The following is a 15275-nucleotide window of genomic DNA, read 5'->3' on the forward strand; positions in this document are numbered from 1 at the left end:
TTTGGACCTTGTTTTTGGTTCTCCCCAAGAGCCAGAAGTGCGAGGGGAGGCGGGGCTGGACTACTTTTTGAACCTGATAGAACAGCTGCGGGCCGTCCATGACCTATCCGGGGAACACCTCACCAACGCAGAAATCCAACAGAAGAGGGCCTATGACCTCCGCAGCAAGGGACAAGATTGTAGTTCGGGCAACAAAGTTTGGGTTTATAGCCCAGTCAGGAAGAAGGGGCACTCACCTAAGATTTGTAGCCACTGGATGGGGCCAGTGCAAGGCCCCAGGCTGTCGGACGTTGTGAATCGGGTGAAAGTATCTCAGAGGGGTAGGTAAGTAGTTCTTCACAGAGACCCACTTGCTCCCTACCAAAATCCCGTCCGCCACAGGTCAAGTGTAGGTCTAGTCAGGGCCGACACAGCTAAGGCAGGGGCCGACGGGGCTCACCTCCTCTACAGCTACATTGTATGCCATGTCCATTCTTGCCTGTCTTTCACTGAATCACATTGTATACATTTTTTCGTGTTTAGTTTATTTTGAATTCAGGTTGGATTTTTGTTTTGTGCGCAGAGCAGATTTTGTGCGAAGACCTTTGGAGCAGTGCACAATTGCGCATTGCAACACGTATCTGCTGCTGAATAAGTAGCTGAATAAGTAGCCATCTGCTTGGCAGCTGATTGGTCGAAAAATAACAACATTGCTCTGCTGGCAAGACCTGAAAACTACCCATTTTTAACAGCTTAATGTATACTTTTAAGACAACCAATAGTGTTATTTGAAGCACGGAGGGGCTCCTTCATAACTTCAACTTGCACATTCTGCAAAAAAACGATAATCACACATTTGAAAAAAAACAACCTTATTTTGTCTTTTTCTCAGTTTTGTCTTGTGGAGGGTGACGGTCACTTATGATATATCGAGAGTTATTATAGACAATATATTGATAATCACAGTATCGCCATATCGCGGCAGTATCGCCATATCGCGGCAGTATCGCCATATCGCGATATTATCGTATCGTGAGCCGTGTATCGTATCGTGAGGTACAGCGATTCCCAGCCCTAGTTCCAATGTCCACTTAACTGATTACCATGTAAAGCTGACAAGGCGGTGGGGAGAAGTACTTTTGGTAAGACCACTTGAAAGTTTATAGACGAGTGAGGACTTTGTTTTGACTTTCTAGAAAGAGAATCCCCTGTCTTGATAGTAAGGTTAGGAAACTCATGCCACAGTTTTCTCAACAAAGGGGAGGAGTACCTCAGCCTACACATACTAACTTTAACCCACAAAATAACTGTATTGAGGCATTCATCACTCTGTTGTTGTTGTTTCAACTGTTCAATAGAGGTCATTCACATGACGTCACACGACCGCCCCCCACGCTCCCCCAGGCTCTTTTGGCCATCTTATCCGTCCGCAGTTCGTGTTAATGATATTGCACGCTTTACTATAATCAAAATGGTGAATGTATATGTGGCAGTTGGGTGCAGTAACCTGGAAGTTCTATTGGATACAGAGAAACCCGGAAAGAAAAGCCCAATGGACAGCTGCGATAAAATGTTCAAACTGGGAAATAAATGATCAGACTATGTAGTCGTCATTTTATATCTGTTAACTATTTGAGTTGAATTTAAATTGTCACTCACTCGCGCAGCGGAGGGAGCTGACAGCTGTTCAGTCCTGTGCAGGTGACTGAACTCCGGGCATGCCGGCTGTCACGCACCTGCACTGGAGCTCCGGATATATAAGTCTATCGTGTTCTGCGCACGCTGTAGAATTATCAGTTTTATTCAGGCGTAGACCCTTTGTTGATCTGAAGTTCTATCGGTTGTCACTCACTCGCGCGACGCAGGGAGCTGACAGCTGTTCAGTCCCGTGCAGGTGACTGAACCCCGGGCATGCAGACTCACCCACCGTTGCCTGCGCTGGAACTCCAGAGAATTAACGCTGTAGAATCAACATTAGTTTTATTTAGGTGCGTAGACCCTTTGTTCAAAATTGGGACTTGTGAACCATCGGACCAGTGGGCTTGAATCGTAAATGTCCGGGGTACGAGATATCTGGAAGAGTCTGTGATTTAGGCATCAAATATGAGTTGATTGATCGCAGCTTTTCTTAAAGGTGGTATGGACGATTTTTTCCAGCAAATTTTGTATCATATTTCCTCGTGGCGTGGATAAATCATTTGTCCTGCCACGTATCAATCATAAAACGCACCTACCGCTCACCTGCAGCTGCGTCAGGCTCGTCCCCACGTTTCCGCGTGCCTAAGCGCATGGATCTATCATAATATAGTTCCCTCAGTGTACGGGGCAAAATGAAGACGGAGAAAGACAGTTCGAGCTGACGCAGAAGTGGACAGAAATCTACGGGAGACGAGAGATGCGAAGCGCTCCGTTGCGCTATTAAACAAACGCACATGTGTGTTGTATCGGTCCGCACGGGGGAGGGCGCATGCGCACTTCCGCCTGCGTTCTCAAATTGCCGAAAAATCGTCCATACCGCCTTTAATATCGACCTCTATGTAGCTCATCCAAGGAGTTTGTGGGATCTGAAAGCACTGGGGCCTCCATAATTTACGTTTGGGATCACTTTCCACGCTCTATCAGTGCATAGGACTGCAACACGGGACGGACAAGGGGGCAGCAACGGGTGACAAGGGGGCGGCAACGTGTGAAAAGGGAGCGGCAATGTATGCAATCGTCAGTGAATGAGCTCTATTGATAATGTATCGCCAATGTCCTGAGTAATGTTTTTGTTAGTGTCGGTGGCAGCCACCGTAGTGGTTGTGTCAGTGACAGCCACAGTGACACACTGCTCAGCTTGGTCAAATCTTTCTGTGCTGGGGCGTCTGGACAAAGCATCAGCATTTGCGTGCTGTTTACCTTCCCGGTGCACGATAGAATAGTCATGAACGTCCAACTCAAGTACCCATCGGCTGCGTCTGCCTGTGGGATCATTGTCGACGGCAGTTTTCTTTAGGCTCAGTAGAGGCTTATGGTCTGTGATCACAACAAAGGAACTGCCGTGGTGATGGGAAGGATGCCATCCCTCTGGGCTGCAGGGTCTAGTGTGCCTCACGTAGCTGGATTGATGGTCCTGGTGATGAGGAGTAGGTGCAGGTCCTGAAGACTGGCGACGGTCGAGGTGATCTGGTGAACGCCAACGGTTGTAACGGTCCGGTGAGTGTCAGCGGTTGTGGTGGTCTGGTGAGCGCCTGGAGAACCCGTAGTCACCGTAGGATCCACTGCTGGGCCGGTGATAAGTTGGTGTAGAGGAGCGGGCGTCCGATAGGAGACACGGATGGGGTGCGCCGATACCTCTCCCTGCTACGGTCACCTCTGAAGTGGTCAGGAACATCACGGTGGTTCACATCATGTCCCTGTTTAACATGCGTCTTCAGAGTTTGAAAATCTCTGGAAAGTTGCTTAGTGAAATCAAACAGTTCGTTGGAGCATTCTGCCTGGTTCTTTTCATTTTTGGTGGAAACCATAGCAGACAGCGGCTCTTCTCTGGTTGCAAGTGTTGTCGCATATGGTGTGTTTGTCACTGGGAATGATGGTGGAAGGAGTTTTAAAGCCTCCTGAGCACGTGCCCATTCACATGCAATTGCCAGCGCATCTTCCAACGTCGCTGTGCCGTGCTCGTGACATTTTGATTGGAGAATGGGGTCTAATCCGGCAACAAATCAGCAGCATAAACTTCCAACGGTTCTTTGGACAGGCGTTGTCTTGCATTAACAAAAGCTTGAAAATGAAGCAAAAATTCCTTTCTGCCAAAAACATCACTAAGCTTAACTGCACATTGGTCATAGTTCTGTTTCAGAGCTTTTGACAAAGATAGCCAATATGCTAACGCATCTCCACTAAGGCAAGTGGGAAGTATTGTGGCTATATCAAGCTTCTGTCTATCAGCGCATGCTTTAATGGCTAGTTCCAATCTGGTTTTCCATAGAGCAAAACCTTCCTTGTCCTTACCATCGCCGTGAAAACATGGCGGCAAATCCACGCGGTAGTGAATTACAGTCTTTGAAGAGTCGCCCGGCAAACCAGTATCGCCATTAACATGTGCGTTGTTATTGGCGCGACATACTGAAAATACTGTCCAGCTAAAATAAGCAGGCGGTCACAAAAATAACCGCCGACGGTAATCTTGTATATTCCCGAACAAGTGAGCCACTGCCGAAGCTAGTTGACTGCCTTGGCAAATTAGCATATGTGGCAAGCGAGTGTTTTGATATTGTTATAAGAGTTACATTAAGAAAAGCCAACAACACCACTGGAGATTAATCCAGAAAAATGATTCAACTAAAAAGGACACACAGGTAAGTTCATTGATGAGGCAGTGCTGAATGAATAAGTTACATATTTATTTCGGTTAGCAGAGTTTCAACTGGTGGATTCACAGTCTGATCATTTTTAGTCACATTACGTCAAGCACATGTTCACAATATTCCACATATAAAGGAAAAAGAAAACAGAAAATAGTAAACTGAAAACGGTGATTAAAAGGGCCAGTAAAAGGCGAATAAAAAGGCCAGTGCCGTTGGATCTCCACAGTCCAAGACGCACCACGTTAGGCCCCCCACGACGAGCCATTATGTTTCCTGCCCGACCCACTCGGTACCAGCTACACCGAGGACTCCAGCTGGGGACATGACCACCTCGCAGTCGGCTACAAGGAGGACCTGGCACCGCCAGCCGGACCAAACTTGAAATGGGGCGCCATGGAGGGTGGCGACATGCGGCGTGCAGCGTCCTGCATCCAACGGCACTACAGTACATAATCGCCAATTTTAAAGTCACTAAAATACATAGATTTGCAGGAGATTGAAAGAGACGTTTACCTGGCCCTCATAAGACAACCCTCGCGACCAACCGGAATGCGGAAGTGGCAGATGTGCACCATCTGTCGGCTTGGTGGGCACACTACTACACATAGATGAAACCCTTAAATCTTGTATCTCACCAGTCTCTGAAGCTGTGGGTATGGCGGGTTACAGTTGAGATTAATGATGTTATATGTTGTCTGTTGTTTTCCTTGCTAAAATACACCAAAACGGCAGGACAGTGTTTAGCAGCGACTCTCTTTATTTTCACGCGCTTTTCAACTTAAAGGTCCCATAACATGCAAAATCGATTTTAACATGCGAAATCGAGCTTTTAACCTTCTTACATTGCTATTTTGCTATTGTTATGGCACCTTTAACTTCCTGTGAGTAAAAACAAATGTGTTGAACAAACCCTCAAATCAATATCAAAATTAAAAATTCCCCAAATAAATGTAAATTAAATAGAAATTAATGTTAAATAAAATCAGTTACACTTGCGTAACAACCTTAACCACTTTCAGGATTCAGTGACATAAAAGCCAAGATTCTAGAATGTCACTTTAGATTCTATACTAGTATACTGCTATTCCTGAAAGTCTGGCGGTAATGCAACACTTGGATGCCAACTGCCATAAAACAACAACAACAACATCACTGCCAGAAGACTGCCTCTAACTGTGGGGAAGAACATAGCTCTGCCTACGGGGGATGCAAGTTTAGCAAAAGAGCTGCTGAGGTGCAGAATATTAAGGTCTCTCAAGGTATATCCTATGCGGATGCAGTCAAGAAAGTTTCAAGTAACGAGTTTAGAGTAATTACAGAGAGGAGCCAGTGCTGCTCCCAGCCAGAGCGAAGTGAGGGAAGCCAGCGTGGCTCCCAAGAGGTGTGAAGGTTTCAAGTGTGGAGGTCCCAAGTGTGCAGGTTCCAGAATTAATGAGAATACCCTGGTTGTGGATAGAGAAGATTGTGTACTCTTTATGGTGGATGTTGTAAACTGTGCTGCTCAGACTCAAGGCAGAACTGAAAGGATCAGGATCATTGCTAAAGCTGCAGGGAGATTCCTTGGAACAAAAGAGCTTGATTGGGCAGATATAGAAAACAGGCTAAAGGCGCTAAATGGGAGTCGGAGTGATGGGGGTCTGCTTTTGGGGAGTCAGAGTAATCAGAATGACGAGATGGGGGTGGGGGTGGTCTCCTGTCCTCGCCCAGTCTCGTGGATGCGCGGCTGCCAAGCAGCGACATCAGTGGAAATATTAAAGTCTATAGAATGAAGCCTAAAGAATAAAGCTGTACGGTGGAAGCACCGAACATCAAAGAAGGAGAGGAAGATGAAGAAGAGTCTCCCTGGAATGAAGCCGGTCGGACTCTGAAACAACAACAACTATTCTAGTCACAAAGACATATCATGACCTCATGGGCTTTGTAACGCCAAAGTCTGAGGAATAAAGTCTGGCGGTAATGCAACACTTGGATGCCAACCGCCATAAAACAACGACAACAACAACAACAACAACAAAGCAATGGAAGGAGTACTTTTACGGACTACGACCTCTGAGGTCATGAGTCTGAGACATCTCATGACCTCTTGGGCTTTGTCAAAGCACTGGAAGTCAAAGTACTGGAAGAAGAACTTTTAGGACTACGACAAAGTCTAAGGAATAAAGTCTGGCGGTAATGCGACACTCGGATGTCAACCGCTATGAAACAACCCAACCGACAAAGTCTAAGGAATAAAGTCTGGCGGTAATGCAACACTCGGATGCCAACCGCCATAAAACAACAACAACAACCCAACCGCCATAAAACAACAACAAAAACAACAACAACCATAGAAGAAGAAGATTAAAGTCTAAGGTCTAACTACAGTAGGTAGCTGTAATGTAACACTTAGATACCAACCGCCATAAAACACCAAAGAAGAGGAAGAAGATTGAAAATAGTAATTATCTTCATCTCAATTTGTATGTTTTGTTACACAGCTTTGTCCATTTCAGGTCGGTCTAAACAAAGGAGCCATGCATCTGTTGTTGTCCCTGTGTGTTGTCTGGCTGCTGCCCATGGCCTGGACACTAGAAGGAAACTCTCTTCCTCGTAGAATCATCTCCTATCAACGTGAGTGGATTCTTTTCTTCTGCAATCATGTATTTAGTTCCAGCAACTTTTTGGATTTTTATAACTCAAATATTTATAATGTTTTTTTACATATTCAACAAAGACACACAAAAACAATAAAGTTGGACATTACAGGAATGAACACATTTAGACATGTACGATGCTTCATCCATTACATTCACCCTCCTCCATTCACACAAAGCATTGTTCATCATCCTCGCCTTCCACATTTCAGTGTAGAAATGTTCAGTTTCTTCTACATTTTCTAAATGAACCAGGCTCATGTCCAGTAGCTGCTACTTTGAAAACCGATTTGCTCAGATAAGGCACTTGTTGCTGCTGTGTTTATCTGTTATGAGACGCACTGATCGATCATGTTTTCTCTCCAGAGGATAATGTTGACTTGTTCCAAGAGGAAGGCGTCTTCAACTATTCTACTATGTTGTTAAGAGAAGACTTGGGCCTATTGGTCATTGGAGCCCGGGAGGCAGTTTATGCCGTAGATCTACATAATGTCTCTATCAAGTTTGCTTCAGTAAGAACATTTTTGTTAATAATAAACATTGTCAGTGTAAAAAAAGCAATAACAGTTTGTTCTAAGTGCAAAGCTAACAGTTGTCGAAACTAACCACAGTTTGAATGTGCGCTGTCTTTAGGTGAAATGGGAAGCGACACAAGCACAAACAGATGATTGTGGAAACAAAGGGAAAGACCCAGAGGTATGGCAGAGTTCTATTTTGTTCTTATTTTGGTGCATTGAGTTTTATATTGACGTGCCTGTGTTACAGACAGAGTGCAAGAACTACATTAGAGTCCTCCATGAAATGGGAGACAACAGAATGTATGTGTGTGGGACTAATGCATTCGACCCACAGTGTGACTTCATGGTAAGATACATTCACTGTCACAGGTCACTGTGATATATATTTTCATGAAGAACATTTAATCAAGTGACTCGTGTTTACCAGTCCTATGCAGATGGGACATTGACTCTAGAAAACAAGGCTGAAGATGGAAAAGGCAAATGTCCATTTGATCCGTATCAAAAATTTGCTTCTCTTATGGTTGGTATGTGGCATTTATGACCTGTTACAGTAAGCTTAAACATTTGGATGAACCTAGCCATTTGTGAACACTTTCCCCATGTTTTTAGATGATGACTTGTACTCTGCAACTTCTATGGACTTCCTGGGCTCAAAATCGGCCCTTCTCCGGAGTCTAGGTGTTTCAATACGAACAGACGAAACAGAACGGTTGCTTAAGCGTAAAATACATTCTTTGTTTGTGGATTATATTTTTTAAACTACACAGAAAATAACACTGCTGTGTTTTATATATTTTAATATCTATGACAGAGCCCAACTTTGTGTCATTGGTCCATATTCCTGAGAGTGTTAATAGTGCTACTGGAGATGATGACAAGGTTTACCTGTTCTTCAGTGAGACTGCAGTAGAGTATGACTACTACAATAAAGTGGTGGTGTCCCGTGTTGCTCGTGTGTGCAAGGTGAACATATTTATTCTTAAGTTATATTGATTTAAGAAAGAATTTGACAGATGTGGTCAGTTGTGTAACAATGGCTTCTGTCCACAATGTGACTTGTCATTTACCATGTTCCTGGCACTCAGCTGTGTTTGTGTTTCACTCTCACACAGGGTGATCTGGGTGGTGTGTGGAGACTGCCAAAAAAGTGGACTTCTTTCTTGAAGGCTAGACTTGAGTGTCCCATCTTGGAGTCTTGGAGATTAGCTTACATTATCCAGGACGCTTACCGCTGGTGTGACCCATTCAAGCCTTGGACTGACTGTTTGATCTTCACCATCTTCACCCCACAGTCAGCATGTTACAAACTTTTTGTTGTTGTTAGACTTTGACGCTACTTGTGTCTCACTTGTCCCCTCTGTGTTTAGAGACGCGTCAGACCTGTCAGCTGTGTGTGTGTACAATATGTTGGACATCAGCAGAGTGTTTACAGAGGGCAAGTACAAGACCCCAGTCACCGTAGAGATCAAAGAGACAGAAGAGTCTTTTGTTAAATGGGTGATGTATAGTGGAGAAGTCCCTTTTCCTCGGCCTGGAGCTGTAAGTTTTGCCCAACACTTGCAAAAAAAGCATGTAGTTGTCTTTGTTCTTTTATTCTGTTGTCTCCTCTGTTCTTTGCCAGTGTATTGACGATGCAGCACGTAAAGCAAACATAAATCAGACATTAGACCTCCCGGATAAGACACTTCTGTTTGTCAAAGAGAAGCCTCTCATGGACAACGTCATTCAGCCCGTTGGCAAAAAACCCAGTTTGGTGCGAAAGGGGGCCACGTTCACACGGATCATTGTTAACCAAGTACAGGCTGCAGACGACAGAATGTACCACGTCATGTTTATTGGCACAGGTTTGTGAAAGGTTGAAAAGAAATGCATTTACACACATTTTGGTGAATGTGTCGAAATACATTTCAGTATATTTTTTATGCAATGAATTCAGAAAATGGCACCGTAGTGAAAGCTGTGAACTATGATGGAGAAATGTTCATTATTGAAGAACTACATGTCTTTAAGTCTCCAGAGGCAATTAAGATCCTTCGGTTTTCTATTGTCACAGTACGTCTTCTGTGATGGTTGTCTGCAGTTTGGTCTGTTTTAAATGCATGAATATAACAGTAAATGGTATGTGTGTAGGATCAGCTGTATGCTGGCTCAGACTCTGGAGTGGTACAGATACCTGTAGCCACCTGCGACAGGTCTTCCACCTGTATCGACTGTGTTCTTAACAGAGACCCATACTGTGGCTGGGACAAAGAGACAGGGAAATGTGTTGCTCTTTCCCAATTGCAAAAGTAAGTTGATGTGTATTCATACAATCTGAATGTGGTAATATAATATATTCTCCAAATATTTACATATGTTTTTTATTTTTATTAGGAAACTCATTCAAAGTGTGCAAGATGGTGATGCGTCCCTTTGCCCGAAATCTGGTGAGTACAATGCTGGCAACAACAAGGTGTGCATAATGACAAAGGACTTTTATATAGACTTTAATTTTTGGCGTCCCATGGATGGGACAGGCACAGGTTACCCCCCACGAGACCGAAGGTTCGCTAGTCCGAAGGTTCACAAGTCCGAAGGTTTTAAAGGTTCACTAGTCCGAAGGTTCGCTAGTCCGAAGGTTCGCTAGTCCGAAGGTTCGCTAGTCCGAATTTTCACTAGTCCGAAGGTTCACTAGTCCGAAAGTTTTAAAGGTTCACTAGTCCGAAGATTCGCTAGTCCGAAGGTTCGCTGGTCCGAAGGTTCGCTAGTCCGAAGGTTCGCTAGTCCGAAGGTTCACTAGTCCGAAAGTTTTAAAGGTTCACTAGTCCGAAGGTTCACTAGTCCGAAGGTTCGCTAGTCCGAAGGTTCGCTAGTCCGAAGGTTCACTAGTCCGAAAGTTTTAAAGGTTCACTAGTCCGAAGGTTCGTTAGTCCGAAGGTTCACTAGTTCGAAGGTTCACTAGTCCGAAAGTTTTAAAGGTTCACTAGTCCGAAGGTTCGCTAGTCCGAAGGTTCGCTAGTCCGAAGGTTCCTCATAGGGCTAAAGTGAAGGTGCAGACGGCACTGGGATGTAGTCAGTCTGTAAAATGCGCACGAAGCATGAAGACATGCACGTCACAACGTTAAGTGCACCAGCTGCTCACTGGTGGCACCGCAAGTTGTACTGTATATATAGAATCAACAAGGGAACATATCGAATCCTCCGCTTTATGCCTTCATTTTATCATAAGAAATATGCGTAATCAGAATCCTCCACTCTAGGCCTTCATTTGATTATAAGTATAGAAATACGCGTGATCCGATCACCGTAGGATTGGTAGTCAAAAAGGAAATACAGCTCGCTAAGACGGGAGTGTCTACAGAGCCGCGGCACGCGGCCGAAACGGCTATACTATTTCGTGCCGCGGCTCCTGAAACTGCTGGGCTATTTGAGTTAATTCATTCATTAATAATACAATAAGGAGCTCAGGCTATGCACAGAAACAAGTCGGTTATGGAAAATACATGAGTTTAATCATACAAAGTGCATCAACACTATAACAGTCTTAAAAGCCAGTGTGTAGGGCAAAGGGACGCGAGGAGAGCCCGCTGCGCGGACTCACACCTTCGGACTAGCGAACCTTCGGACCAGTGAACCTTCGGATTTGTGAACCTTAAAATTTCAGGGAAATTTCGGACTAGTGAACCTTCGGACCAGTGAACCTTCGGACTCGTGGGCAGCCACCCAGGCACATGTGTGCCACCACGTACTCATGTATCACCACACTCCCCAGTCACAAAGCCTGACAATCCACACATAAAATAGTCTCGCCTTTATGAATATGTAATCCATTTTCACCTGCAACTATCACGGTGGCTGCCCACAAGTCCGAAGGTTCACTAGTCCGAAGATGTGATTCCATGCAACAGGCTCTACTCGTGGCGCTTGCTGGTGCAGGGGTTAAAGACACAGCTCGGGGTGCCAGAGATTGTGAGTTCGTCACCCACTCGGACCCAAAATTGTGTCGGCTTACACTTTTTAAACTTATAGATTGCACAGTCTAGTTTGTTTTGGGATGAGTTAGCTACACTCTTGCTAATACAGAGCCATGGCATAAACTAGTTTTAACCAGACGAAGTAAACCTAACTTTCCTTATTCATTGTCATTATTCAACTCCAAGAAATGTAAATGTTTGCTCACCTGTTCATCTGATCCAGCCATTATAACAGGTGAGAAAACATTTTTTAAAAATTTCCCTCGTCTCTAACTACTACAAAAAATAGGGTTAAGGGTTACGGGTTATTTATTTTATGGTCGAACACTATCTTTCAGCAGACTCTACTACGTGTGAGGTGGAACAGACTGTAATGCAATGAAAAAAAGTGTTGCTAACTCATCCCAAAACAATATATAAGATTGAACTCGAATTCATTTTGCTAAGGTCAGAGTGGGAGTCGAACTGGGCCAAATACGTCAGACAGTTTCCATCTGATCGAGGAGTCCCTACTATCTGGAATGGTAATGACACCCTTGTCCTAACCGCACGTGAGCCCAGTCTAGTCGGTGTCATTCTTCTGACAATAAGGCGGAGAGTTCATGGTCTCTGGTATTTAACTGTTTTCCAGTAGGCAATCCTCAAAATTTCCTTTTTGACTACCAATTCTATGGTGATCGGATCACGCGTATTTCTATACTTATGATCAAATGAGGGCCTAGAGTGGAGGATTCGAGATGTTCTCTTGTTATTTTTATATACACAGTACAACTTGGAGTGCCACCTGTGAGCAGCAGGTATATTAAACGTGACGAGCCCCAGTGCGTGTCTTCGTGCTTCGTGAGCATTTTACAGACTGACTACATCCCAATGCCGTCTATGCACCTTCACTTTAACCCTATGAGGAACTTTCGGACTAGCGAACCTTCGGACTAGCGAACCTTTCTAGCGAAGTCAATGGGTAGACGAGCACGGGGATGTGTAATAATATGTATGGGGTTTCTCCAAAAAGTTCCACTTTAGAGCCGTGCAATGGTTCTGTGCACAAAACGTGCTCACAACACTTGTTTTTGTCTATTTTTATTGTGATTTTTTTCAATTTATGGAATATGAATTTCAATAACATAACACAGTGTCTCTGTGTAAAGAAATGGATTCCCCCAGTTGTAAGCTTTCAATAGAGCCCTCATTGATGTATGTAGGTTGAAGAAGTTTGGATAGATTTGGACAAGGGAAGGGACCTTTTATCCAACGCCTGGATAAAGTATTACGTGTGGTAAACTACTTGTTTCTACAGATAATGATCTCACATTTGAAACTTAAGTGGCCAACTAGTTTTTGTAATGATATATAGTGTATTTCAGGGCTCACATACAAACAGCAGCTATAAACACTCTCATTTTTAACAAAAAACCTAGGCGAGGATAAAGAAAAACCTTTTTTGTGGATGTTCCAAGATCTATAACTTTTGTTCAGTCAGACTTGGAGTAGTTCTGACTGTTGAGGGTAAAAATAAAGAATGTTACCTTTACACAGAGACCGAGTTTTTTTTTTATATAATTCACATACTTAAAAAACAAATATGGTTTTAATTTGGAGAGGTGTCTTTAGAAACGTAAAGTTTGGACAAAAATCAGGATAACAGGATAAGAGGAAGCTAAAGCAATCTGCTATGGCATTGTTCTGATGAACGAGCAACTTCCAAACAAGTAGGTTTGTCGGCAGCATTGACCAGAGGCCTGTCGCTAGAAGCTTGAGTTTGGGCCAAGGTCAGGGTTAGTTCAGTCAAAATCTGGCTTTCTGTCACTGAAATTTATTTTGGTTTAGTTTTAGTGTAAATCACCACAGTGACAGCTCCACACTGCTACCCTGCTCTGGATCATGGCAAGATCTGGATTAGAGTTTAAAAAATCAAAATGAAGCACTCTAACGCTGGATCAGGGCCTCACTTATCTAAGTAATTTGAAAAGTCTTAGTAAAACCTTTTGATATTCACACCACATGTATACATTTTAATATAAATGAAAGAAATATATTACTCATATTTAAAGAATGCACTATAGTTAGTATATGATTATATCACAAATTCAATAATTTAATTGAGATTTGAGTTTTGGTTTTGCTCTTCACTTCTGAACTGTAGCAAAACAAGATGTTTCCGACATTTCAATTTGGTTTTAAAATGTGTTTTGTTTGAACCTATTAACCAAAAAAAGCTGTTATCAGTACTCTTTTGTTATCCACCTGTGCCCTTGATCTTGTCCTGCCCCCTTCCCTCTAGCCTGACTCCTATTAGCTGAGCTGTCTATCTGCCTGATCTGTTCTTTAGCAGCTGCATCATAAGTGGCGCAATGTTTCACTCAAAGTTGATAGAGAAAGTGATTATCCAGCTTCAAGTAACACGAGAACCTAAAGTTACTCAGATTGCATTGATTTGGTCAACTCAGAACTCCACATCTCTGAGTAAGTTCAACCAGATTCTAGCAGCAGGCCATTCTCATCAACTCTCATCGGATCAGTGTGAGTCCTACCAAGGAAAGGCCACAACAAATATTTTATCAAAGCAAATCTTGTAAAAGCTATAGATTTATGAACACCTCTAATATTAAAAAGTTATGGGGTTGCTTCAAATAGATTGTCTCCTGCACATTTAGAATTGCTATCCATTTTGATCCAGCAAAGTAAGATGTCAAGAAACATACTTTTCATTGGTTGTAAGATTTTAATTGGTATTGTATTGTTGTTTACTTTCAGCCCCAAATACACCTGTTAATCAATCCATATGGGTCGGTGGAAACCTGAAGCTTCACTGCACTAATCCATCCATTCACGCTGCAACCATCTGGGAGCAAGACGGACGAACTCTGAGCCCTACAGGTCGTCACTACTTTTTAAAAGATGATCTGCTTATCATAAACACCTCAGACTCGGATGCTGGGCTGTACAGTTGTCTCTCAGTCGAGCGCTCCAAAACAAATGAATACACAAGCACTCTAGCAGAGTACCAGGTTAACGTAGCCTCATCTGCAATTGCCCCTAATGTTGCCCCTAATGATGCCCCTAATGATGCCCCTAATGATGCCCCTAATGATGCCCCTAATGATGCCCCTACTGTTGCCCCTAATGTTGCCCCTAATGTTGTAGGCCTATATGCTGCCATTGCACTATTTGTTATAGCTTTTTTGGGTCTTTTATCATGGAACGTATACAATGGACACTTTACATGCATACGCAGAAACGAGAGGACATAACTGTCTCCTGAGAGCCACAAGTAGTTACCTGATCAGCCAGTTCCTCCCACATTCTGTTTAAATGCGGAAGGGTCTAGAACCCGAGTCAGAGCCAATCAAGTCGTCGGCCCTTAATCGCTCAATCCAATCCCAGGCGGAGGTTGTAACGCGTCACACTGAAGAGACGGAAGTTGCTTTTCACCCCTGTTCCAGAACGTTCAAGATGGCGGAACCGGCTTGCGACCTAGTGTTTACATCTGCTCGCGCTTTGGTTTTGAACAATCAGGAAAGTATCAAATCGGTAAAAACAGAGCAAAAAACGGCATTGAAGGCATTTCTATTGGCAAAAAATCCTCTATTATTCCTTTAATAAGCCGTTTAAATAAAGGCTTTTTAACTTTTACCCAACATAGTGCCTTTTTTCCTTTTTTCATCTGCCACATGTACATTTTTGGCATACTAAAATTTATATTTTTGAAAAAAAAAGGGGCACCTGACTGTTCCCATTTAAAAAAAATGTTCACATCTATGAGGCGCTCTCCAAAGTTATTTTAATTCTGTTGAAATTTGAATTTGAACCATTTGAAACATCGTTTAATTTTCTAATAGTTGA

At 43.4% G+C, this 15275-nt stretch overlaps 1 protein-coding gene across 1 annotated transcript; it reads left to right on the forward strand.

The window, feature by feature from the left end:
- The first annotated feature begins 6832 nt into the window (after nt 1–6832).
- On the forward strand, nt 6833–14683 carry LOC140355833 (semaphorin-4E-like). The gene is made up of 14 exons (XM_072440475.1): nt 6833–6935; nt 7325–7470; nt 7592–7654; nt 7724–7822; nt 7904–8003; nt 8089–8199; nt 8291–8442; nt 8592–8770; nt 8847–9018; nt 9101–9323; nt 9416–9531; nt 9610–9767; nt 9853–9905; nt 14187–14683. The coding sequence occupies exons 1-14, from the start codon at nt 6839–6841 to the stop codon at nt 14681–14683; spliced, it is 2166 nt and encodes a 721-aa protein (XP_072296576.1). The 5' UTR covers nt 6833–6838.
- Nucleotides 14684–15275: the final 592 nt, after the last annotated feature.

This window comes from Eucyclogobius newberryi, unplaced genomic scaffold, assembly GCF_026437365.1.
Source record: "Eucyclogobius newberryi isolate DKJ021-1_F unplaced genomic scaffold, fEucNew1.0.hap1 SCAF_12, whole genome shotgun sequence".
Lineage (NCBI taxonomy): Eukaryota > Metazoa > Chordata > Actinopteri > Gobiiformes > Gobiidae > Eucyclogobius > Eucyclogobius newberryi.